General features: G+C 48.1%; 1 protein-coding gene across 2 annotated transcripts in view; it reads left to right on the forward strand.

The window, feature by feature from the left end:
• DPH7 (diphthamide biosynthesis 7) overlaps positions 1 to 6,458 on the forward strand; it is a 118,338-nt gene extending 111,880 nt beyond the window's left edge. For both annotated transcript variants that reach the window (XM_085610500.1, XM_085610508.1), the window contains exon 10: positions 4,582 to 6,458. In XM_085610500.1, coding sequence (XP_085466626.1) covers positions 4,582 to 5,039 — 458 coding nt within the window. In that variant the 3' untranslated portion in view covers positions 5,040 to 6,458. The remainder of the gene's footprint in view (positions 1 to 4,581) is intronic.
• Positions 6,459 to 27,905: the final 21,447 nt, after the last annotated feature.

The following is a 27,905-nucleotide window of genomic DNA, read 5'->3' on the forward strand; positions in this document are numbered from 1 at the left end:
CAATACGATATGGATAAAATGGTCAGGCAGATTTAAGTACGCTTTTCCGCCTCTCCCACTCATTCCATTAGTGGTGCGCAAACTACAACAGCACTCCCTCACACTCATACTAGTAGCTCCAACTTGGGCCAGACAACCGTGGTACACCACACTGCTAGAACTATCTGTAGTAACGCAGCAAAAGCTACACTTCTCTCCACGCCTCTTAACCCAGAACCATGGAGAGACCAGACACCTGTACCCAGCTCATCTCAACCTTGCGATCTGGCTCCTGAAATCCTAGAATTTGGTTATCTAAATCTCCCCCCTGACTGCATGAACATCATTAGAGAAGCTAGGCGACCCACCACTAGAGCTTGCTACGCAGCCAAGTGTAAACGTTTTGTGGTCTATTGTCACAACAATAACTTCAATCCCCTAGATGTGTCCATTCAACACATCATAGGCTATTTACTACACCTACAAAGATGCAATCTAGCCTACACGTCTATTAGACTGCACCTTGCAGCCATAGCAGCTTATCTACAAAACAGGCAACATCTATCACTCTTTAGAGTACCTGCCATAAAAGCCTTCATGGAAGGCCTCAAAAGAATAATTCCCCCCAGAGTGCCACCCTCACCTGTGTGGAACCCAAACATCGTTCTCACCAGACCAATAGGGCCTCCCTTTGAACCTCTACACAAATGTGAACTTCAATTCCTAACATGGAAAACCACCTTTCTTGAAGCCATCACTTCCCTCAGAAGGGTCAGTAAGATACAAGAACCTTTTCTCCAAATGCACCATAACAAGGTTGTTCTCCGTACTGACCCAAAATTCCTCCATAAAGTCATTTCTCCTTTTCACCTAAACCAATCTGTGGAACTACCAGTATTCTTCTCGCAACCACAGACCGTTGAAGAAAGAGCTCTCCACACATTAGATGTCAAACGAGCCTTACTCTACTACATCGAGAGAACACAACCCTTTCGTAAGACCAAACAACTGTTTCTCTTTCTCACCACCACACAAAGGCAACCCCATCTCCAAGTCGGGGATAGCTAGGTGGATTGTCAAATGCATTCAGATTTGCTACCACAAAGCAAAACAAACGCTATCTGTTCCCCCTAAAGCCCACTCTACACGTAAAATAGGGGCTTCCATGGCATTTTTAGGGAACATCCCCTTAGATGATATCTGCCGAGCAGCTACATGGTCAACACCGCACACATTCACTAAACACTATTGTGTAGATGTGCAAACTAAGCAACAGGCTATTGTGGGCCAGGCTGTACTCAAGACATTGTTTCAAACCACTGCAACAGATACTGGTGGTCGCCGCTAAGGATGGGTATTGCTATATAATCTATGCACAGTGTGTAATCTGCAGCTCATATGTCTCGAACGGCAAATGCTACTTACCAGTATGCATCTGTTCTTGGCATGTGGAGCTGCAGATCTACACACGCCCACCCCCCTCCCCGGCTACCTTTATCTGTTCCAGTTTATCTTATTTAGATACAACATACATGGGCATCTTCACTGTTATTACTACGCTCCATCTTTCCCTGCTGGCGAAAAACAATCTGAGGATGGAGCCGAAGCCCATGCGCAATACGATCCAAAGGAGGAGTCACAGACCTTGTGACTTCCAAAGACTTTCCAAGAGGAAAAACAACTGCTAACATCCAGGCCCAACACCATATGGCGATCTATGCTTAGTGTGTAGATTTGCAGCTCTACATGACAAATTATAACCCTGATCAGCCCAGCTGGTTCAATAAGGACTGCAGGATGGCCAATAGATGCCTGAGGTCAGCTTTAAATAGCAACCCCAGGGAACAAGAGAGTATCTGGTGTGGCAGAGATACTTCTAAAATTGCCACAAGGAACAGGAGGCTAAGGCTCAAAGGGGAAGCCTAGGAGAAGTAGATTAGTTTGTGTTTTCATAGAGACACAAGCTTATTTTGGAAAATTGTTAACTCCGTCACTAAACACAGGGGTGAATGTTGTCCCTGTCATTCACATTCAAGCAGCTGACCGGGTTCGTCGTTTCAAGTCAATCTACTATATAGATGGTCACTTAGTACTGGATAGCAACATACCAACACATATTTATCCCCTTTCCATTGAGTTTGAGCTACAAAAGGTGACTACTACGATCTTAGAGAGCCCCTTGGGCAACTCCCCTGGCCTAGATGAGGCCCGTGTGGACCATTGCAAAATAATCAGGAATTCTGTGTCCTTGTTATTACCCATGCCATAGACTCAGCGTTTAACTCCATAATTACACCATCGTGGCTTACAGCTTTAATCGTACTGGTGTTTAAATAGGGTAATAAGCAGGAACCACGCTGGTATAGATCTATCTCCCTGTTGGGTTCCGTGGTTAAAGTAGTTGGCTGGCTTATCTTACAAAGGATTCAGAGTTTGGTAGAGAACAATATTCTGAGGGAACCGATCAAAGCTCTGGAGTATTTTGTCCGGCATAGAGATGGACAAGGCCTTAATCAATTTTCTGCATATTTTATGCAAAGAAATATCACAGCTTCAGTGAGATATGGCCCAGGGGGCGAATGTTCTGACTCATTTGCACCAGGGAGGGGGAGTTTGTCAGGGTTGTGGTCTTGGCCCAGTACTATTTTTATTGTATATTAACAAGCTCAATGCTTTTTGATTGCATATTGCAGGGACATGCCGATGGTGAAATCTAGATCTTTCCCTGATTTGATGTATGCGGACGAAGCTGTTTTAATGTCTAGAACACCCAACAGCCTTAAAGTGTTGAGCGACTCTCTTGTGGTGTTCCTGGATCATTTAGATCTGGAAACTAACTTCAGTAAAACTTACTTTGGTAGAACCAACAGTAAAGTTAGAGCTATTTCCATCAAGGGCAAGAATGTGGGTATGGTGGCGCATTTCCCATATTTGGGTATTAACTTGGACGCCTCCAACTCATGGGCACAGTGCCTTTCAACCAGGTGCATGCAGTTTAATCAGGCTGTATATGATTTATTTTGCTTTGTTTGGAAGATCAGAAACAAACTGATCCTCCCTCTTCTGGAAGTAGATACTAGCAAACGTATTTCAGTTCTGATTTACAGGGCGGCCATTTGGAGCTATCAACCCACCCAGGATTTGGAGGTAGAAGAAAGTAGTTTTTAAAGGCGGCTCTTGGTGTTTCCACCCAACAGCCCGCTTTTCTTCCTGCCTGAAAAATTAGGTATGGGTTGAGGGGAGAATAGTGTTCAATAAGAACCCTTACTATTAGGATTGTCTGTAAGTAGTAATCCCCAGGCTCCATTGAACCACTCTATCATTGAAAACTGCCAAGCATGCGACTATGGTCTTTTGGTACCTTGGCTACAGTACATTAAAAAAGTAGCCATCTTGCTCAGAATGCCAGACAAATGAATAACCCATGCTACATTATCTAGAGAGGGGGTGGAATAGAAGAAGACATCTATACAAGAAAATGCAATAATTCAAACACCACCAGGCCCGGAGCCCTATTTAAATCTTGTTATTAATCCATAGGAAAGATCTATGCTCATCATATTTCTCTATGGTTCTGTTTGAAGCAGCTTATGCTTTCCTTTGAGCCAATATGACCCTGCAGCGATTCTAATTTGTCTGTGATAAATCCTCCCCTCAAACACTCCTGCATTTTCTTTCTTTTGCACATTTTACAAGGATTTAAGTAAAGTTATTGATTTAAAAAAAAAAAAAAAATTTAAATATCTTTATTGACATTTTTTTTTTCCCATTTGTCAATAAACAGCATATTCAATAACGGGCAAATGAATAAGTACATGGTATGGTATAACAGCATGGTTAGCCAGTATGGCAGACCGTACAGGGCTTACATCAAATATTGCCAGAAGTAAGTTCAACAGGTATACCCAACGATTGACCAAGTGTCCATTTCCAAATATGCCCGCAATTTACCATGCAATGGTGATGTGAAGGAATTGATGACAGATCACCTCTTATGACATAGTCCACCATGCTCAGCATGGCCACATGGGATGCCAATGCCGACGCAGCAAAGTAAACCGTTATTGATATCTGTGCTTAAAGGCAAGGGCTTTGTTAAATGTTAACCAGCTTTGTTCTTATTAAGGTATTTTGGCTCCCTAGTTGTATGTAAAGCTGTGAGCTTCTTCAAATAATTTGTAAGATCCTAAATCTTTTTTTTTTTTTACTTGGCTCTCTCGTTTTTTATTTGTCTTTGAAATGTGGTACGTTGACAAATTATTGTATATTTGTGGGCCAGATGTATGAACACATGTTTCCATAGACACAGAATGGGTAAATCTGTTTGATACATCTGGCCCTTTATCTTTTATATGCCTTTTAAATATCTGAGCTCCATTGTTATTGTTGTACTTTTATGATTGTTTTACTAGTTGAATAAAGATTGTCTGTCTGACATAGTCAGTTTTTGCTTATTAGCATGATACTGGATTGAGAACAGTTTTGTACCAATTGTAAAATATAGCTTGGCTTCATTTGAGCACCAAATGTATGTCTGACTCTTGGGCCACTCCAACAGAACATTTGATCATTTTTCCCTTCTTCGTTTATTCTTTAATGCAGCTAAAGTGGCAGATGAATGTCCTATTTTGTCATCTTATGTCCTACACAACTCCTTGGCATATGGAGCAGATTGGTCTAAAATCTCTCTGGCAGATTCCACTGCCTCTAACCCAGAGACTTCATTACTGGACTGCTGTAGCTCAGAGAGTCATGCCGTTGCAAAGAGTGATCGGAAACTAGAGGTGCAAGTTCAGAACCTGAAGATCTCCTACGAATCCCCCACCGGCAGCTTTGACTTGATTGTCGAGGATGAGGAAGGTGTCTATGTCCCAGAGGCTGACTTTGGAGCAAAGAAGATTGTGAATTTGGAGGATGACTCCCAGTGTGACTCGGCTGGATGCCTGACACGTCAAAAAGAGCATAACATACTTGCAACCTGCTCATTCTATGACCACGTTTTACATGTCTGGAAATGGGAATCCAGTACAACCGAGTCGTCGGGTGCAAATATTTCTTAAAATTCTTAGTAAATGTTATTGTTTGTTTTTTAACAGAAGAACTTTTTCATAGACGTCGAAGTTTGGTAAAAACAGGGTTACTGTCTGTTTGTTAAATGTGCACTGTAGAGAAGCTCAGTTAAATCCTAGAGTATAGGTCTTCATCCAGGCTGTTAATGGATTTTTCTCTTGTACCATTGTGGTCTGTTCATCACCATCCTGCTACGTGGGCTTCCTTTGGAAGTATGAGTCAAGGTTACAATTAACAGCCAACGTCTTTGCAAACAAGACCTTCATATTGGGTTATGTTGCCACTCTTGCCATTTACAGGAACATGTAGGATTGAATTAACTTCTAATGCCAAGTGAAAGCCCAGCTTCAAGTGCACTATTGTGCAGCCAACAGAGCAAAAGCTGCTGGCCTCTGCATGTCTATTTGAAATTATGTGCGATGGGTTTTACCAGTCTTCATCTTTCATAAAAAGATTGTGCACAGATACATTTTTATTATAGCATTAATCTTTTCTTCCCACAGTGACAGGTAAAAGTACCTGAGGTCCTTTGGCTAATGTTTTTTAAATCAGAGAATCTGGTGGGTAAATCTCCATTTATTTGAAACATAGCGGTGTATAATACTGACTGTTACGTGGAAAACTAATTGTTTCAAGAGCTATTAACATGCATAACGAATCAGGCAGTCGATTGCAAAGCTATCAGATTATAAAACAAGTAGAAGGTCAAAGTCATTCTTCATTAATTTGTGCCAAAATAACAAGACTTTTTGGTGCATCAGCTCTGAATTCCATGCCAAATTGTATTACTTTTGCACCCTTACCCAACTTCCTAATGAAAAAGAAATCTACTCAATTTAAGTTGGTATGTAGCAGGTTTAAAGTGCTGATTTAAAAGCAACATAGTGTTTTTACTTTTAGATATAAATTGTTTTCGAGTCTGATGCAAAATATAACCCAGTGATCTTGCTGGATTATCACAGTAGGTTTTTAAAATGCCACAATTTTACCTTAAACCAACAAAGGACACCAAGCTAATATCTGAGCAAATGGTAAATGCTATTGATGATGGATGAAAGGTTGAGTGATAGCAGAGATGTTCCAGAAAAAGTCTCAAGTCTCAGGTGACACTCTCCACCAAAACCTCGGTGCCGATATTAAAGCTATGAATTAATATAACAAAACGGTTTAACATGAATTTGATGTGTTTTGTTGTTTTACAAACGTACCAACGAATAGGATGCAAAGCAGTGCTGGTTTTACATTTCCAAATTACTTAGGGAAAATGTGAGCAATAACTATATTTCTGTAGTGGAAAATGTTGGAAATGTACATTGTTAACAAAAATATTTAGCTTGAAAGGCTTACTGGTTTAGAGGAAATGCACAAAAATGATATTTTACTAGCAATAAATCTATTTGATCATGAAACGGTCTTTGCCACTTTGTATTGTTTGTGATTGCATTGCATTGCATTGCATTTATATAGTGCTTACTCTACCCCTGACAAGGTGTTGAAGAACCTAATGGTGGGCAACACACTATTCGGGAACCAAGGTTAGTGGTTAATCCAGTTGTTATTAGTATTAATATTCTGCTCTCAAGGAAAACATTCTATGAATTTACTCTGTCGATGCAGTAGATTAAATTAATACAGTGTGTTTTTAACAGTGAGATTTCTTAGTCGTGAAAGGATATATATTTAATTAGTACACTGAATCAGAGACCTGTGATTTATTTGTAATCTCTTCATTTTAAAATAAAGACAATGTAATGTTTTGGTACTGATTGACGAAAAGGTGTATTTAAATGCTTTGTTCGAGGTATGTATGGCTGTAGCTATACATGCTACGCATACTCCTCCAATCTGGTTTTGGGCCCGGATGTGTGCAAGCTGTTTTTTCCTGAAGTAGTGTTCTCGAGTCATGAGGTATTGTGATTCTTCCTACTACTGGTGGTGCTAATGGGCATCAGCTCCATTGGTAGCTTGTCGTCTTTCAGCTGTCTGGTTCAGATGTGTGTTACTGAGGTCCGGATCAACGCTGCTGCAGTAATCTCTTCAAGCCTTCTAGGTTCCTCTCCCTTCCCTCGGTATTGTTCTGCATCAAATTACCCTTTCCCATACTGACTTGATGAGCGTCTGTCCGTCCGTCCGTCCAGGTTGGGGATTGGCACAACTTTGACGCCCCTTTAGGGGTCTTGACCTTCTGGATCTACACCAGGACTGTAACCTCTGCCTCACCCCCAAGCGCAACAAGGCCTACTGCAACGTCTTCCGCTCATCGTCTTGAAATGTCGCAGTGGCGTGGTGATGACACCTCGGACATCTTTGGTGCCGAGGACCTAGAGGGCGAGTCCCAGGTGAAACAGATGGCCCCGTGCAATAGGCCTTCTCGCAAGAACCCAGATTGGGTTCCAGCTTGGTAATGGAGGACTTGCCTTCCACTGAGTTAGCCATGAGTATATCACATCACCTCAACGGCACCACTTTCACACCAAGCACACCCCCCCCCCCCCCTCCAAGAGGGCAGTTGTCCAGCCTCCAAGCCCTGCAACAGGCTTCCAGGTCCACCACTGCCTCTCTGCCATGGTTAGCACACTTCGCACACCAAGTTCTGCCTCGGCAACAAAGAGCATATTGAAGCCAGTACACTTGGCGCCGGCCACTCCCTTGGCACCGACAGCTGCTTCAGAGCACCCTTTGGAGCAGAACCCATTGACATCGAAGCTCTGCTGGGCATCACCGACTCTCCCACCGGAACCCCTCAGCATCGAGACCTGCTTCTTCTGCCAGCTCCACCGAACCTGTTCTCTAGTGGCTGCAGGAAGAATTCAATGCCCGCCAGCATCATATCATCATTCATCCTCACACTGGACAAATCCTGGTGAAGCCACTCCAACCGACCAAGGATGGCTTCAAGCTCAGCTTTGAGGAGGGACTCACCTGTCACAACTGCCTAAGAGAAAAGGATACATTCCAAGGCAAACAGCCCTTTGCCATTGCCTTGCCACCTACCCCCTTTTTTCCTACTACGACACCTTCCCTTCCCACAGCTTACTGACCTCCCTGCCTCCTTCTTCACTCCTCTGGGGTCACCACATTCAGGTTTTGAGGGGCATAGTCCAGGGGACCCTTATGAACAGCATCCACAGGATGATCCTTGGGATCTGTATGATGTGAATCCTCAAGGGGACACGGCCCCTGACTTTTATCTAGCCGGTCCCTCCCAATGCTGCCACCCCCTATTAAGAGGTCCCAGGCAGGACGGCCTCTTTCTATAAATTAGAAAAGCATAAGGAGGTCATTGTGGTGAATTTTCTGTTGGCAACAATTTCTTCCTCCCAGTGCTCCATGCAATACTTGCCAATGTTAAAGGGGGTGATCAAACTGTTTCCTAATACTTTCAAGGAACCAGTTAAAGTCCAGGTGGTTACCCCTAGGGTGGACAAAAAAATATAAGGCCTTCCCGTCCGACCCAGTCTACATTAAGCGCCAACTCCCCCCAACTCTTTGGTAGTCCACCGTGCCCGCAAACTGGCCAATGCAGAGGGCACTGGCGACTCACGCTGTCGAATAAAGAAAGTAAAAAGACTGATACTGCTGCAAACCTGTTGCTGCACAATCCGCCAATCAAAGGAGCTTTGCTGTTTCAGTTGGATTACTTTCCAGGTATGACAGGGCTCATTGAGATGAAGTGGACGAGTTCCTCCGGCATCTCCCAAATAAGTACCGTAAAAGGAGCCAAGAGTTAGTCTCCGAAGGCAACTCATCTTGAATATCACCATACGTTGTGCCCTAAATGCTGTCAGCACTGTGGCTTGCTGCCTTAATTCCAGCGTACTCATCTGTAAGCATGTCTAGCTGAGGGTCTCTGACTTCAAGCCAGACTTTCAACAGCAGTTTCGATGGAGAGCACCTTTCTGGGCTGCAGGTTGATCAGATGTTGTGGAATATCTAAAAGGGCACAGAGACCGACAAGGCCATGGACACCCTCCCAATGCTCTCTGTCCGTTTGGCGGTCTGCCTACAGAGGCAGCTTCAAAGCTACTTCCCCATGCTCTTTCCAACGTCAGCAGCCTCAACAACCCTCTGAAAGGGGTTACATTTGTGGTTCCTACAGAGGCAACAACTCTAAGGGAAGAGGTAAGGGTGGTTCCCCCAAGGGAGCTGCCCCTGCCAAGTAGCCACTTGCACTCCTTTCTCCCGACCACATGACACCTGCCATTGTCGACTCCAAGGGTTCTTCCCCACATGGCAGCAGATCACCTCAGACCTCGTATTCCATTGTTACTATTGTGAGCTCACTTCCACTCCTTCTAACATCCCACCTCGCAGACACATCGTCTCCCCACAATACCAAAGCCTGCTTTGGGAAGAGGTGATGGCTCTCATCCTCAAAGGCGCCATAGAGCCAGTGCCATCACACCTACAAGGCACAGGGGTAATCTCCCTCCACTTTCTCATTCCCAAGAAGAAAGGACCTCTCTGGCCTATACCAGACTTCAGGCCCCTCAATGAGCACATCCTGTCAAAACATTTCCACATGGTCACTCTACAGGATATTATACCTCTACTACAGCAAGGCAACTTTATGACTACCCTCGATCTCAAAGATGCCTACTTCCACATCCCAATTCACCCAGCATAATGATGCTACCTACGGTTTGTGTAAGTGCAACCATTATCAGTTCAAGGTGTTGCCATTCAAGCATGTATGGAGTGGATGGGGCTGGGGAAAAGTGGGTACACTGTTAAAATACTATATAGCTGCCCAACTGCTAGGGTTCGAACGGGGGGAACACACTTTGCCCAATATGGGATCTTCCGCGTCATAAGACAAGGTTGCCCCTTGTCCCCTGTGCTGTTTGCGCTGGCAATGGAGCCACTGGCGGCTCTCTTCCGCCAGGGCGGGGCTGGGATTGATCCTAGATGAGAGACAGCATATGGTCTCCTTATATGCGGGCGACCTGTTGATATATCTGGGGGAGGCAGTGGCCGGATCGGGTACAGTCTTGCATATATTAGACAGATTCGCTTTCCTGACAGGACTGAGAGTAAATAAGGCAAAGACTTGCCTTTTCCCGGGTGCCGGACCGTTTCCGAGACCCCAAACGCTCTCAACAGATCTTAATTGGGCTCCAATCACGTTTAAATATCTGGGTATACATGTCTACCACTCCATGACTGACTTTCGCGAAGTCAATCTTGACAGAGCACTTAGCTCGCTCAGATCTTGTGTAGCGTTTTGGAGTTCGCTGAAGCTCCTGATAATGGCACGCATATCACTGACCAAGAAGGTTATGTTGACCAGGTTACTCTTATTTCGTGAACCTCCTTCTGGTGTTACCCAGGGTCTGGTTTGTTCCCCTGGACTCACTGGTACAGGACTTCATATGGGGGGAAGGGGGAAAGGACATAGGAGAGTGTCGCTGATGACAATGCACTGCCCAGTATGTAATGGGGGGGCTAGGGGCGTCCAATTTTGAATTATACTACCTGGCTTCTAAGCTGCAGTGTTTGGCCCAGTGGCTAGAAGGAACCAATGCGGAGGAAATCTTCATGTGAGATCTAAGAGCTCGCCCCACCCTGGTGTTGGCTTAGTTATTGGACCACAGAGTCATAACCCCTTATCAGCGACTCTACAAATTACAGCACTACAATGCTGGAGAAAAAGCCTTGAAAGGCTCCCTGTAGCCCCCAAATACTCTCCACAGCTCCCCTTAGTAGGTCTACCACATGAAATCCCACACCGCATCTTCACCTCAGAGCAATTGACAGAATGGGAGGGAGTGGGTGACCTTTAACGTGAAGGGACGTTGACCCCCTTTGTGGAACTGGTAAAACAATATGGGCTGCCGGTGGGCCAGTTCCTGCAGTACGAGGGCCTAGTTTGCACTATTAGAGAGCTGTGGGGAGGAGGAGGAGCGGAACCAGAGACGCACCCCCTGCTCCATGTGCTTTTTACCTTAGGAGGGGTCACCCACCAAGTGAAATGGTTCTACACGACATTAGTAGAGGTATCACTGACGACACTGTCTAAAGTTAGGGAACGCTGGGAACAAGCGTTAAACAATTGAAAGATCAAGAATGGAACAAAGTCCTGGCTTCCCCCAAGACCATAACGCGTAATACAGGACTGAAATACATCCAGTGTCCACATGACTTACCTGACCCCACATAGAATTAGAATGATAGACGGGGGAGACACGCCCGTGCCCACGATGTGATCGGCGCGATGTAGACTTCATTTATATGGTCTGGAGTTGTCCAACATTGACCCCCTTCTGGGCGGAAGTAGTCTGGCAAACTGGAGCGACACTAGGGAGAGACCTTGGCAATACTGGGGAGGCGTGTCTATTAGGCTTCTTTACACGCCCACCGAAAAGGGAGGTAGGAAACAAATTTGTGGATCTAGCCATGGCCCTTGTGAAGAGGCGAATAGCAATGACATGGAAGGCAGATACGGTACCACAGATGGAGAGTTGGAAAAGGGACTTCACGAGCTTGGCTGAGGCAGAGACGAGGGCACTTATTAGGAAGGAGGCGAGAGGGGTACATAATTGGCCAATAGCAGACCAATGTAAGGAATTGGTGAGAACTTGGGAGACCCTAGACCTTGAAAACGATGAGACAGACCATGAAGAGACAATACCACTTCCAAATGAACCACCTGCCCAGGCACAGAGACAAGAGGGGTAACTGAACGAGACAAGGAAAACTTAAACAGGGGTTGGTAGACACTAGTGTACGAACTATACTTATGACCCAGGGGGGCGGTAGCTGTGAGTAGAGCTGCAGACTAGACACTCAGAGTGCAGACCCCATGCATACACCCAGACCCCCCTGCTGCACTGATTAGCAATAAGGAGATCGCATGCGGAAACGTGATAGGATCGAGTTGTTAGGCACAAAGTTTTTACTTAAGGATATAGCAGGCATCGATTAAACTTAGTGTTGTATATACGGGAATGCCATTAATCCGAAATGGGAGAAACACGATGTTGATCAAAAATAGATGTGATAACCTCCCCGGGAAACCGAGCTAATATGTTACAGAGACACAAATGTGTAAAATGTTGGAAGCTGTTATAATATGAAGTACAAGTGCGAATTCCAGAAACTAATATCAGACTGATAATGGAAACATAAGTCGTAAACAAGAATGGATGTAATTGATATGCATATATCCTGTAGTATGTGTAAAACAATTGTGGAAAGGGCAATAAATAAAGTAAAAAGGTGTTGCCATTCGAGGACACCACTATCCCTGAAAGTGTTTACAAAATGTTTAGCAATGAAGTCCATGCACCTGCTGCACAAAGGCATCCTCGAGTTCCCTTATGTGGATGACTGGCTGATCTGAAAGAAACACGTTAGTTAGATTCCTCACCTTAGAATATCCCCAGGCGTCCGGCTGGATCCGGAAAGATTTTTGTAGCAATACCCCTTGCGCGTCGCTAGGCGTCTTCTGCGGCTCCGCGTCCGTCGTTGGCGTTGTGCGCTGGAATGACGTCGTCTGAGTACTTAGATGCCGCCCTCTCGCGCTGACGTCAGTTCTTCTTTTTTCCGCGCCAGTAAGCGCCGATCCGGGAAGAGCTTACCCCTAGTCACTTTTTGACTAACTTTTTGACCTCTTTTGGTTACTCGACTCGACATCTGGTACCGGTAGGATGCCTGGATTCAAGCATTGTGACGCCTGTCACCGACTGATGTCGGTAACGGATCGCCGGTGCCTGTACTGCCTGGGGGCCGACCATGACGCGGACTCGTGCTCCGACTGTCAGGCCTTGACGTCGAAGGCTAGGCAGGAGCGGTCCCGTAAGCTACTAGAGCTTCGACACTCGGCTCCGCGTCGCTCTCGGTCCCGGTCCAGGAGGAGGTCAAAGGACCGTTCGCGGAGCCGCAGCCATCGACATCGCTCGTCGGGATCTTCGGGTAAGTCCCGTCACTCCAAACATTCTAAGAAGTCCAAGCGGCGTCCTCGCTCTTCGGACTCCCCTCGCCAGTCGCGCGACCCGGCCGAGGGTCCGGGTGGATCCACCCCCCCGCGGCTCTGCCAGAGCCGCAGGAGCCGCACTTGTCTCCATACCCTCCGGTCCCTGGGACTGACGCGACTCCGGCGGAGGTCAGTGCCTTCCTCTCGGCCATGAGGAATCTGGCTCCGCCGTCGACGCCTTCCGGCGCGCCTTCGAGGCCCGCGGGGTTGACTGGGCGACCTCGCGTGCCGGCGGCTCCGGCCCCGTCGAGGGTTCCGGCCCCGACGCCACAGGTTCCCGAGGAATCCAGGCCTGGATATCTGCCGGCGCCGGTCAACCTCACGACGCCGCCGACTCTGGTTCCGCCCCCGACGCCGTCCCCGCACGGCATCGAGTCTCAGTTTAGCCCTATTCCGGACCCGGCGCCGTCCGACGCCATTACCGGCGCCGATGGGTGACCGCTTTATCCACCGTCCGGCTCCGATGGGTGACCGCTTCATCCACCGTCCGGCTCCGATCATTCCTCCTGTCTACCAGGAATCGGATGATGAGGGCGACTGGGAGGGGTCTCAGGACCCTCTGGCCAAACAGGCCCAATTGTCTCAGGACTGGGCAGAGGAATTGGGGGACGCCAGCGGTTTGGATACCCCTCCAGACGCTGGATTCATCTCTCCTCCGGCTGTGGCCTCGGAGGAAGGTGCAGCCTTTTCTGTGGTGCTGCGCAAGGCGGCCGAAGCTCTAGGGCTCGAGTTGCCTGCTGTGGCTGTGAGGACTAACGTCCTCACCGAGGTCCTTCAAACGACAGCAAGCTCCACTGAGCCTCTGCTGCAGTTTAATGAGGCCCTCATTGACGTTCTCCAGGGCACTTGGTCCAAGCCCTCCACAGTCCCTCCTGTGGACAGGAACGTAGCCCGGCGCCACCGCCCTGCTCCGGGCGACCCCACATTCCTCTCCCACCACCCCACCCCCGAGAGCCTGGTTATCCAGGCCTGTACCTCCCAATCCTCCTTCCTGTCCGCTCCTCCGGATAGGGAATCCAAGAGGTTGGAGCAGTTTGGCAAGAAACTGTTCTCGTCCGTGAGTTTGGGACTGCGGTCTTTAAATACCGCTTGCCTTTTGGACCGTTACTCCCACTCGCTGTGGGATGCGGTGGAGGACGTGCTGCCCATGTGCCTGGAGGAGGCCCGGGAGCGACTCACCCAAGCACTTGCTAACGGGCGAGATGCAGCGCGGCACGCCATTAGATGTGGACTAGACACCACGGACTCGCTGGGTCTGGCAATTTCCAACACGGTGGCGCTTCGGCGTCACGCCTGGCTGAGGTCCACGTCGTTTTCAGGGGATGTCCAAAGCTCCCTCATGGACATGCCCTTCGATGGCACTCGCCTTTTTGGCGAGAAGGCGGACAGTGCGCTGGCCCGGTTCAAGGACTCCTGGGCCACGGCCAAGCCCTTGGGTCTTTCGGCCCCGCGGCCGCAAACTTCCGCCTTTCGTGGCCAAGGAAGGGGCGCCTCCTCACGTCCGCCCAGCCACCGGCCGCAGAACCAACCTGCACACGGTCGCGGACGTGGTTTCCGCTGAGGCGGTTCTGGAGGACAACGTGCCGGTCAGTCCACATCCACCCCGGCAGCATCCACCTCAAAGCCCTCCTAGTCCGAGCTTTCTGGCCCATTCAACGCCAGTGGGGGGCAGAGTTCGCCATCACCTGCTCCACTGGCGCTCCATCACTTCGGACAGGTGGGTGCTGCAAATCGTCCGAAGGGGCTACTCCCCCCCCGTCGAGACTACCCCTCCAGCCATGCCACCGCAGAACCACCGTATGTCGGGGGATCATTTGCATCTTCTCTGGGAGGAGGTTTCGGCCCTCTTGGCCAAAGAGGCCTTCGAGCGCGTTCCTGGTCCAGAAGTAGGTCATGGTTGCTATTCCCACTACTTTCTGGTTCCCAAGAAGGGCAAAGGGGGCCTACGCCCGATCTTGGATCTCAGAAGCGTGAACGCCTTCCTCCGGAAGGAACGGTTCAAGATGCTCACTTTGGCTCAGGTTCTTGCTGCCCTAGACCCTGGAGACTGGATGGTAGCGTTGGACTTGCAGGACGCTTATTTCCACATCCCCGTCCTGCCGGCCCACCGGCGTTACCTGCGGTTCACGGTGGGTCAGGAGCACTTTCAGTTCACCGTGCTCCCCTTCGGCCTCACCAGTGCCCCTCGGGTGTTCACGAAAGTGATGGCGGTGGTCGCAGCTCATCTGCGCAGATCAGGGGTCCCAGTCTTCCCCTATCTCGACGACTGGCTGTTGAAGGCGGGCTCACCCCAGCAAGTCGTCTCCCACCTCCAGACTACGGCAGACCTCCTGCATTCCTGCGTTCTTCATCAATGTGCCGAAGTCGCACCCGAGTCCCTCCCAAAAGCTCCTTTTCATAGGGGCGGTTCTCGATTCGGCGCAGGTCCTGGTCTATCCGCCGGAACAGCGGGTCCTGGACATTCGAGCCCTGATTCCCATCTTCCGGCCTCTGTCCTGGATTTCGGTCAGGTTGGTGCTGCGGCTTCTGGGGCTGATGGCCTCCTGCATCCTGTTAGTACCTCACGCCAGATGGCGGATGCGGGCTCTGCAGTGGGACCTGAAGTTTCAGTGGGCCCAGCATCGAGGCAACCTGTCCGACCACGTCTTGATCTCGGAGGGCACTGCGGAACAGCTGCAGTGGTGGCTCAAGAATCGCGATTGGGTCAGCGGCAGATCCCTCTCTCTTCCTCAACCGGAGCACGTGGTAGTGACGGATGCGTCCCTCCTGGGATGGGGGGGCCATATGGGAGAGGCGGAGATCAGAGGACTCTGGTCTCCGGCGGAGACTCTGCTCCATATCAATCTTTTGGAGCTGAGGGCGATCCGACTTGCACTGAAAGCCTTCCTTCCCTCTGTCAGGGGAAGTGTCGTGCAGGTGTTCACGGACAACACCACCGCCATGTGGTATTGCAACAAACAGGGTGGTGTGGGGTCGTGGACCCTTTGTCAGAAAGCCCTGCGCCTCTGGACATGGCTGGAACACCAGGGCATCACCCTAGTGGTTCAACATCTGGCGGGCTCTCTGAACGCCAGAGCGGACGAACTCAGCCACCGGTGCATGATGGATCACGAATGGCGTCAGAACTCGGACGTGGCGCAAGGTCTCTTTCTGCAGTGGGGAGAGCCTTGGTTAGATCTATTCGCCACCGAAGAGAACGTGCAATGTCAGCAGTTCTGCGCGTTGGAATTTCCAAGGTGGCACTCGCTCGGAGACGCTTTTCGTCGCGAGTGGAGTTGCGGTCTGTTGTACGCCTTTCCCACTTCTGCCCAGAGTGCCGAAGAAGATCAGGCGCGACCGGGCCCAAGTCATCTTGGTGGCTCCGGATTGGGTACTGGTATCCCGAGCTACTCAGTATGTCCATCGATACCCCGATATGACTGCCTCTTCAGGAGGATCTTCTGTCGCAGCAGCAGGGGACGGTCCTCCACCCGAACCTGTCCAGCCTCCACCTCCATGCGTGGAGATTGAGCGGCGGCAGTTGATGCCATTTGACTTGACTCCTGAAGTCTGTGATATCATTCTGGCAGCCAGGCGTCCCTCCACAAAGACGGTATACGCCTGCCGGTGGAACAAATTTGTGGCATGGTGCACAGCAAAGGCTGTGGATCCCCTTTCTGCCCCTCTTTCTGAGGTTCTCCTCTTTCTTCTTTCTTTGGCCCAGCAGGGCTCTGCTCTGGGCACCTTGAAAGGTTATCTTGCTGCTATCTCTGCCTTCCTTCGGCTTCCTGATCAGCCTTCTCTTTTCAAGTCCCCTGTTGTTTCACGCTTTCTCAAGGGCATTACTCATATGTACCCTCCTGTTCCTTTCGTAATGCCTCAGTGGGACTTGAACTTTGTTCTCACTTTTCTGATGTGCGCTCCCTTTGAGCCCCTTCATAACTGTCCCATCCGTCTTTTGACTTTGAAAACTGCTTTCTTGGTAGCAATCACCTCCGCTAGGCGGGTGGGTGAGCTCCAGGCTTTGTCCTCCAAGCCTCCCTTCCTTTCAGTTCATCCGGACAAAGTTGTCCTCCGGACACGTCCTTTCTTGCCTAAAGTCGTGACTCCCTTTCACATCGGGCAATCTGTCACGTTGCCCACCTTCTTTCCGCCTCCGCATCCTTCAAAAGATGAAGAGAGGCTCCACCGTCTGGATCCAAAACGTGCGCTATCCTTTTATTTGGACCGCACAAGACCGTTCCGGGTGGACGACCAACTTTTTGTTGGATACGTAGGGGCTAAGAAGGGTAAAGCTGTACACAAGCGGACCATCTCTCGGTGGGTCGTGTTGTGTATTAAGACCTGCTATTCTTTGGCGAAAAAGGTTCCTCCTGTTGGGCTACGGGCCCATTCTACTCGGGCCACAGCGGCCACGACTGCACTGGGACGGGGAGTCCCCTTGCAAGACATCTGTCAGGCGGAGAAGTGGGCTGCGCTGCACACGTTTGCGAGACATTACTGCCTGGACAGCCAAGTCCGGAGGGATGGCCACTTTGGCCGTTCTGTTCTCCAGGACTTTCTGGTGTGATCTTGGTTCGCAGACCCACCACCGGGGTTGGTATCGCTGAGGTATCTATTCTAAGGTGAGGAATCTAACTAACGTGTTTCTTTCAGATGAAGAAGTTACTTACCTTCGATAACGATGTATCTGTAAGAAACATTAGTTAGTTAGATTCCTCACCGACCCACCCAGCCTCCCCGTTCTGCGAACCGACATCTAGGGTTTAGGTTCTCCCTTTCAGGGCCCTAGATTTTTTGTCACCAGTGTCGGGTCTCTTGCATGGCTCAGCGTTCCTGTTGCGGAAAGCTATGTACAAGAACTGACGTCAGCGCGCGAGGGCGGAGTCTAAGTACTCCGACGTCATTCCGGCGCACGACTCCAACGACGGACGCGGAGCCGCAGACGACGCCTAGCGACGCGCAAGGGGTATTGCTACAAAAATCTTTCCGGATCCAGCCTAACGCCTGGGGATATTCTAAGGTGAGGAATCTAACTAACTAATGTTTCTTACAGATACATCGTTACCGAAGGTAAGTAACTTGTTCATCAAGAGCATAACTCAACAGAAATACCTTGCACACGCCCAAGCTATCATAAACTTCTCACACGAGCTGGAGTTCACCATCAACGCCACCAAGTCTGAACATCAACTGCTCCAATTTCAGCCCTATCTAGGGGTGGTCTTCAACTCTGTGGTGGGTATGGCCTATCCCAGTCCTGCATGGGTGCAGGCCTTGCAGGCGTTGCTCCCTCTTTCTCAGCCATATCTCCTGTCAAAACAGTCATGCTCCACTTGAAATTATGGCCTCCTGCATTGCCATAGTTTCCCACGCCAAGTTTCACATGCACCCTTTGGAAGTGCTTAGCGCAACAATGATCTCAAGGGGAGGGTCACTGGGGAGACTTAGTGTGAATTGAGAGTTGCACTGATCACTTTTTGCAGTGGTGGAACACCAACAACCTGTTGCACGGTCGCCCTTTTCTCAGCCCAATTCTGCACATCGTCAACACAACGGACGCTTCCCTTACGGGGTGGAGGGCACATGTAAGTGACCTCACTGTTCAAGGTCAGTGGGCACCAGAGCACCAAGGTTGCCACATCAATTACCTAGAGCGGTTGGCTGTTCAACTAGCACTGAAAGTATTCCATTGTCACGTTGTGAACAAGGTGGTCCTCATTCACATAGACAACATGACTACCATGTACTATTTACAGAAGCAGGGTGTGTCTTGCTTCGCCTTTCAGATAATACAGAATCTCCCACACAATGGATCAAAACACAGCGAAGCAGGAGACATAAACACAACACCTTTAGAAAAAGGTTTTATTTTACAAAATGCAACTCAGCTGTCAACAAACCTCAGCTTTATATTCTCATAACACTCACTAGAAGGTTCGAGAGTCTTCCTCCCCGCGCCAAAGGAATCTTACTAGGACTGGCCAGCTTCCAAGCAAGCATTCCATGGCAGAAAGGAGTTCACACGTCCCCTCTACATTCTCGCATGTTCCAGCCTTTATCTTAACGAAGTTCACAAAAGCCTTCCAGGCCAAAAGCCTGGCCATAGCTACCTATGGTAATGAAATTTGGGGACATGTTGTCGCAGAATCACTCCAGATAGCGGAGAATGACTTTTTGAAACGCTTACTATGCGTTCCCCGTGGAACCTCTAATTTAGCGGTCCACGAGGAACTCGGGGTCTCTTATTTAGGTGATGCTCTTCCTTTGCAACCCCCTGATTTTTTTGGTTAAGTGTTGGTTGAATAAAGATTTAACTCTCAACCATCTGATCCTAAGAGAATGCATGTCCCTTGAAAACTCAGCTCGTATCCCGTGGCTTAGATGTATCAAAAAAAGTTTTGAACGGATAGGGCGGGGCGATCTATTTTCCAAACCTGATCTCATCACTAAGAAGGATGTGGAATCAACCAAGATAGCCTATCTGACCCTAAGGAAAATGGAAAGGGAAGCTAAGGAAGTGTTGAAACCTAGTGTTCGGATGTATTTAATGCTTAAGACAACCCCGATGATGGAACTTTATCTTATGGGGTCTCTGTCAACACATGAGAAGTTTCTGTTAACCAGGTTTCGGATGAACCTCTTCCACTTTTTGCTCGCTAGACCCAAGGGTTTTAACAGAGTTCAAGTGCTAGCTCCCTGCGGCTGCAACGGACAGTCTCCGCAGGACATGCTGCACTTCCTGTTTTTATGTAGACTATATGAAATTCCTCGTAAGCACTTTCTGGTTCCTATTTTAAAAAGAATGAATTTTAGACAGGTTCGTCTGACACTTGTGTTTTTGCAACTGCTGAAAAGAGGACTGTATATTTTGTATAGAAGGGTTTTTAAAAGCTTCTGTGAAATCCAGGATTTGTATGGATGTGTAAAGTTTGTTCCCTCTGGTATGTTTATTTATTTACTTGATTCTTCTTGCGGTACTGGTCATCAGTGTATGTATTAGCACTTAGATTGTTTTTATGTATTTGTTTCTATGTAACTTTTATGGTTTTAGAACAAAAACCGAATAAAGTTTTCTGACTGACTGGCCTTCCAGGGTACATTAAACAATCTCTCACAAAAAACAATCTTTGAACGTGATTAACCCAAACAACTTGCAAGCGTGGATGTGCACGCAGATAAAGCTCAAGCCAGGCAGAGTCTTCAGGAATTCAGGATGACATGGGGCCATGTTAAAGCCAATAGTGAGAACCTAATAATACTACCAATGTACAACACAATGCACATTTGTGCACCACTGCTTATAGCATCACATACTTCATCTCTTGATGTACAACACAGTGCACATTTGTGCACCACTGCTCATAACACTGCACTTTGAGACCAAACAGTACATTCCACACCTCTCTCTCTCTCCCATACTCTCCCATACTTTCAAATGCACATCCCACACGTTCTGTTCTTGGCAAGGCTATCCTACTCCGTAGCAGCTCCCACTGAAAGACTGCAAGATTACAAGAAAGAAACCCTTAAGAGTACCAAGGCATATGCAGGACGTCGTACGTTCAGGCTAGGATAAAATAACACACCAAAGTCAACTAAAATAATGGTAGTCAAAGGTCATCACGGTGTTGGGCCACAAGAGTGCCTCTAGCACTACAGGGTGCACTCACTCTCTTCACCTGTCTGCTTTAGCTCAGAACATTTGGAGTTGGGCTCTCCAACACAGAGTCAATCTGCTAGTGGAGTACCTATCCGGTTTAGACAACAACTTTGCAGACCTCCTTATCAGTATGAAGTAGCAAGTCCATGAGTGGAAACTCCATCTGCAAGTCTTCCTTCAGTACTTCGGTGGTAGGGATTTCCTGACCTAGACCTTTTCACCACTGCCGAAAGCATAAAATTCACAAGTTTCGCCTCCAGGTACCCAAACCCACAGATCATGGGCAGTGCACTATGGATGAACTGGCCAGGGATATTTGCCTACGCTTTTCCATCTCTCCCACTTCTTCCATTTGTGATTTGGAGGCTTTGCCAGACATCCCTCACCCTGATCCTGGTGGCTCCCACTTGGGTCAGACAACCATGGTACACCACCCTCCAAGAACTCTTGGTGGTGCCGTACGAGAGGCTCCCCAGCAGGCTGTGCCTTTTTGAGCAGAGCCATGGAAAATCGGACACCCCAACCCCAAGATGCTTAACCTTACGATTTGGCTCATGAGGTCTTAAAGTTTGGTTATTGAACTTTCCACAGATATTCTTAAGGAAGCATGCAGGCCCACTACCCGAGTCTGCTATGCAGCTAAGTTGAAACGATTTGTTCACTACTGCCACTCATGCCACGTTGACATTTTGGCAGAAGTTGCCCAAGACATTGTCTGCCACCTTTTACACTTTTAGACATGTGGCCTTGCCTACAATTCCATCCAGCTCCACTCAGCTACAGTGGCTACCTACCTTCAAAATAGAGATCTTGTTTATCTTTTTAGGATCCCCTTTATCAAAACTTTTATGGAAGGTCTGAAAAGAGTCATTACTCCACAGGTCCCTCGGCCCATGTATGGAATCTAAACATTGTTCCCACTAGACTCATGTATCCTCCCTTTGAGCCTCTCCAGTCTTGCCCCTTCCGTTGCTCTCCTTGAAGGTGGCCTTTCTGGTCACAATCACCTCTTTCAAAAATGTCCGTAAGCTCCATGCTTGGACGAACCTTTCTTTCAGGTTCATAGAGATCGGGTTGTCCTCAATGCTCGCCATAAGTTACTTCCTAAGGTCGTTTCTCTTTTCCACCTTAACCAATCCATAGAGCTACCAGCTTCCTTTCCGGTTGCAGAACAGGCTATCCATATTCTAGATGTTAAGTGAGCCCTCATGTATTATGTGGATGGAATGAAAACCTTTTGCAAGACTCAACAGCTCTTTCTTGTCTTTTCCAAGCCGCACAAGGGGCTGGCTCTTTCCAAATCGGGCATAGCCAGGTGGATAGCTAAATGCTGTGAAACATGATATGCAAAATCAAAGAGACCTTTGCCTATCCCTCCTAGAACCCATTCTACCCATAGAAAAGGGCTTCTATGACCTTCCTAGGGAACATTCCCAGAGCTGATCTCTGCAAAGCAGCTACCTGGTCCACACCACTCACTTTCACTAAACACTATTGTGTGGATGTTCTGGCACGCAAACAGCTAATGTTGGCCAGGCTGTACTTCATACTTTTTTTCAATCCTCTGCATCATCTTCACGCTAGCCACCGCCTAGGGAAGGACTGCTTTTCAGTCTATACACATGCTTTGAGCCGAAAATGTTACCGCTGTTCATGCCATGTAGTGCTGCAGATTTAAATGTGCCCACCCTCCTCCCTGAAAGCCTTTTGTTGTGGCAGATGTATTTTATCCTTTACTTTTTTCTGCATGGTCATCTTTTTTCTGTATCGTTATGCTCCATTTTCATCCTCAACAGTTGTGCTGAAAACAATCTAAACATGGAGCGATGCCAATGCGCTTTATCAGCAATAGGAGTCGCCGCTATATCTTGTGACTTTAGAACACTTCTTCATAGAAAAAAACGTGCGCACATGCAGGCTCAATAATAGATGGCAGGAGTTTGCATACCATGTGAATCTATAACACTACGTGCCACAAACAGAGCTCACTCACAAACACACACACACAGTGAAAATGGTGACACGTTGTATGAGACAGCCTCGTGTTTGTGAGGCAAGCTTGATCAATATTTTATGTTTGGGCGCCAGGATTAAAGCCCACACCCGAGGGTTACACCGCTAGTGAGCCGTAGCTCTGGCCTTTTACAACCACTGTAGTTTGAGGAACATGGGCTATAAGACTGTTAAAACATTTTCCCCTCGAAGGTATAATGTTCTAAATTGAAATGGGAGAAACAGAAAGACAGTGTAATGTTGGAGCAGAGGGCCATTATTGACCCTGAGCCACATCATTGTTTTCATTGAAGCTCCCAGTGTTCTAATAATGGACAACAAATGTTCACGTTGTTTACCCTGGATTAACATGCCAAGGAGAAAAAAAGGCTCCAAATTAAGGTCTGCTAATGTGCCCAATAGCTACTCTCTAGTAGATATGTTCTCACTGTGTGGTATGTTGTTAGAACGTGATGATGCAACTGTTGCTCGCTTCACATTTCGTTTAACTTGTTCTCACAGCAATTTTCTTTAATGTTACATTTTCTTCCCAGAATTCTGGGCATTCTAGGCTGCTACCAAGGGCAATAACGTCTATTAAAGGCTCAAAATGTGAGCCCTATAATCAGGGTGAGGGCTTTTACCAACTGGTAGTACCCAGGCAATAGGGCTACAAAGCGATTAAAGTGTCCCATGCACTGGGGTAGAATGTTCTTTATTTAAAAGGAAGACAAACATCGAAATGTTGGAGCGGAAGGTCCTGTATCAGACATTATTTTCAATGGAGATTTCAACATTGCATTATTCTTATGGACATTACTTTGGTCATCATAGAGTTTTCTGCTATTTAAACAAATGAAATACTTCAGGGCCCAGGTTAAAAATCAACTATAAAAAATGTTCATCTAACATTAGAAAGAAGAGCTTACTAAGAAGGAAAAAAGTACTTCTGTAAGATGAACTTTTGTTGCTTAGAAATATTATGTTATACCAGCCACACAGTTTGAGAAGAATAAGGATAATAACTTTGATTAACTCCAATCAAGAAACAGTTTTTCATTGTGAATTGCAAGGCTGTTGCACAGAAAATTGTTGCATGCTTCATCATTGGCCATTCCCACACTCACACTCATGATAGTGGTAATACAACCATAATTAATGGGAGCAAGGGTTTTTTTTTGTGAAGGAAAAGAAATCTCTCTGTGCCAGAGGAAAGCAGTGAATATAAAACAGTCTTCGATAATCCAATGTAATAGTTTATTCTTGACTGGATTAAAAACATAAAGTAATGGAACATAGCTATTAATACCCTTCCATCCACATTGATCTGCGTGTTTCCGTCTTGTTCACAGAGCCTTGTGGGTGTACAGCTTTCTTCAGAACCTATGTAAATGTATATGGCTACACTGATTTGGGTAGTTCTCTTTCAGGGGATACTCGTCAATAGTCATGAGCACTGAATAGACCAACCAATGTGTGGGGATCCCGGAGCACATATCAAATGCAATATATATGTATGTTTAAACCCTTAAAAAATATGAACTATTTTATGACATACATATATATGTATATAAACCACATATATACATGCAGCCATCTAAAATTAGGCTAACAAATGGCAAAATTGCATGGTTTTTTTTATTTTTTATAACCATACACATATACCATAGAACATGAACACCTTAAATTTCAGAACATGGCCTATATTTGAAAGGAAAAAGGCAAGGGAATAAAAGGCATTGTTAGCCAATAGGCTGCATTGAAAACTTAACACAGCAAACTGGTGCCGTGCCTTTTAGACCGCCAAGACCTCCCCAATCGTATCTTGCTCCACAGGTGACAGTTAGGTCAGGTCTTTTTTCCAGCTCCTCTTGTGAGCATCCTGGAGTACCCAGCTCTTCAATGTTGAAAATCCTGTCAAAACTTTCTATCCAGAACCCATTCTTTTTTTATAACTCAACGGTGTTTAGTGCCTGCTGTACTCTTAACTACTTTTCTGGCTAAATTCAAAACATTTTCAGTCAGAAAATGCCATCTTTATTCTACAAATGCCCTTCGTGTGGCAAAAAGATGGCAACATTTGATTCACACTCTGTATTGTGTTTATCATCTTCATATCATCTGAAGACTTGCTACTACTGTCAACAGTTTTCCAATAGTGAGACCGAGAGAAGATTCGACTGCATGCTCTGCAAGAGTGAGGTAAGGTGCGACCTTAAAGTTGCCTTGGACGGTCCCCTTTCAAAAAGCCCTTCTCTCGTGGAAAACCTGAACACACTGAGAGAACGGAGAAAAGACATTAAAAACATTGGTTCGAGGCATATGAGCTGCAGATTGTACACTTAGCATAGATCGCCATCTGGTGTTGGGCCCGGATGTTTGCAGTTTGTTTTTCTTCTTGGACAGTCTTTGGAAGTCACGAGTTTGGTGACTCCTCCTTCGGTCCGTACTGCGCATGGGCTTCGGCTCCATCCTCAGATTGTTTTTTTCCGCCATCGGGCTCGGATGTGATACTTCGTGCTCCGGCTTCGAACTTCTACGGTTCCAGCCTCGACGGAAAATCCTCGTTTCTTCGAGTTTCTTTATCATCATCTTCATCTCTCGAAGCGGCACTTTTCTCCATCCCGTACATCGGCACCGGCCTTCGGGCCCTCCTCGACTCCGGTCCCGGCCGATGGAAAGGACTCCGTTCTAAAAGTGCCCAAAATGTGGGTCTAAATTTCCCCACACCGACCTCCATCAGGTGTGTAATCTTTGCCTCTCTCCGGAACACGAGGCCAGAGACTGCCCCGCCTGTAAGTCTTTTCGATCGAAGAAAACCATCCGGGATCGAAAAGCTCGACGCACCATGGCGCACTCATCGTCTGCAGCTCCACCGGACATCTTCGGAGACGGCGCCGAAGCTTCGGGGCAAACACACACCGAGCAGGAAGAAGACGTCGTCAGCGCTTCCGAGGCCGACGACTCCGACGTGGAGGACATCACACCGGCGCAGCGGGCCGTGAGTACTGTGCCCCCTCCCACCCCCGCGCCCAAAACCAAAGAGACTCAGGTTACTCCCTCGCCTGCCGGCCTGGGCAAAACCAAGACCAAAGCTTCGATCACCCCACCTTCGGGCCCGGTGTCGAAGCCTCCAAAGTCTCACGGCAGCTCGGGATCGAGCCAGCCGACGCCCGGTGCCGAAAAACAGCATCCGGCACCGAAGAAAGCAATATCCAGCTCGACTCCGAAACCACCGGTGCCGAAGCCTGGACTCTCGGTGCCGACCAAACACAAATCTGTCGGCACCGACGCTCCGGCGCCGAAAACTCCTTCGACGCCGAAAAAACCGGAGGCCCCAAAAAAGCATGGCGCACACAAACCATCGAAGTCCTCTGTTCCGAAATCACCGGTGCCGACGGACGATTCGACGCCATTGGCTCTGTTTACACCAGACCCTTTACAAAAGACTCTGTCCAAAGATCCAAAGACTGGACTATTGACTTTAATTATCAAGAAAAGACGCCTTGATACTCCGGCTCCTCCTCCACCACCCAAACGGAAGGACTCTGCTACTTCTCCCCTCAGAGTGCCCTCCCCACTACCACCTCCCCTACCTCCTCCACCACCCCCTCCCCCTCCCAGGTCTCCGCCACCTTTACCTCACTACTCTCCGGCCCCGTCCCCAGATCCGGACGACGGGGACCCGGACAATTATCCGGCGGACGCCCCAATGGATCCCACTCCACCAGGAACCCCAGACCCGTGGGAGGATTACAATAACCCTGATGTACCCGATATTCCTCAGGACGACCTATACCCATCCAGGCCGTCTCCTCCAGAGGACTCCTTAGGGTTCCATCATTTAGTGCAGAGAGCAGCACACTACCATGGGGTGGACATGCACACTGAACCAGTGGAAGACGACTTCTTACTGGATACATTCGACATACAGGACAAATCCACCTCTATCTTACCCATGCTTAAGGGTGTCACCAAGCATGCCGCAGAGGTGTTCAAAGACCCTGTCAGGGCCAGGGTACTAAACCCTAGAATAGAGAAAAAGTATAAAGCGGCACCCACAGACCCTGCATACATTAAGGGCCCTGCTCCCTTAGATTCCCTAGTTGTCTCTACAGCTAGAAAACGGGCTAACTCCCAGTCCTCAGGTGAAGCCCCACCGCCAGACAAGGAATCCAAACTCCTAGACGCGTCTGGCAAGCGCACCGCCTCTCAAGCTGCAAACATGTGGCGCATTGCAAACACACAAGCGCTACTTGCGCGCTATGACAGAGCACACTACGACGAACTTGAGGCTCTTATGCAGCACCTCCCCGAGAAACACAAGCGTAGGGCTCATGAACTAATACAGGAGGGTAAACTCATTACAAACACCTCCATTAAGTGTGCCCTCGATGCAGCCGACACTGCTTCTAGAGCCATAAATACCAGTGTCCTGCTTCGTCGCCATGCCTGGCTCAGGATCTCAGGGTTTAAGCCTGAAGTCCAGGCGTCCATACTCAATCACCCCTTTGACCAACAAACTCTCTTTGGGCCCAAGGTAGACGAAGCGTTGGAAAAGATGAAAAAGGACACAGACACAGTCTATGGGGGCACTCCAAACACAAGCGTCTAAACGTTCCTTTCGACGCTCCTCCTTTCGTGGCACAGGCAGAGGCTTCTCCACCGATAGCACCTCTACCTCCTACAAATCCCCTCCTCAAAATACCTTTTCAAAGGGCAACCAAAGGGGTGGTTACAGAGGCAACAACAATAAGGGCAGGGGCAAAACTAACAACACCCGTTCTGCCACCCCGCCCACACAATGACTTCCCTCCGCTCCCCCCAGACCATTCCACTCCGGTCGGGGGCAGACTACAAAACTTTATCCACGCATGGGAGTCCATAACATCGGACAAATGGGTGACCCAAATCATTCGGTCAGGGTACTGTCTCGAGCTAACATCTACCCCACCCAATATCCCACCAAGGCACCGCCCAATGTCTCAAGAACATTCCACACTGCTCAAACAGGAGGTACTCTCCCTCCTCCAAAAACACGCTATAGAGCAGGTCCCCATCAATCAGCAAAATCTAGGGGTTTACTCCCTATATTTCCTAATACCAAAGAAAGACGGGACCCTCAGGCCCATTCTGGACCTCCGGCCTCTAAATGCCTACATACATTCAGACCATTTCCATATGGTCACCCTACAACAGGTCCTCCCGCTCCTCTGTCAGGGAGATTTTCTCACAACCTTGGATCTG

Source organism: Triturus cristatus, chromosome 1_2 (genome assembly GCF_964204655.1).
Source record: "Triturus cristatus chromosome 1_2, aTriCri1.1, whole genome shotgun sequence".
NCBI lineage: Eukaryota > Metazoa > Chordata > Amphibia > Caudata > Salamandridae > Triturus > Triturus cristatus.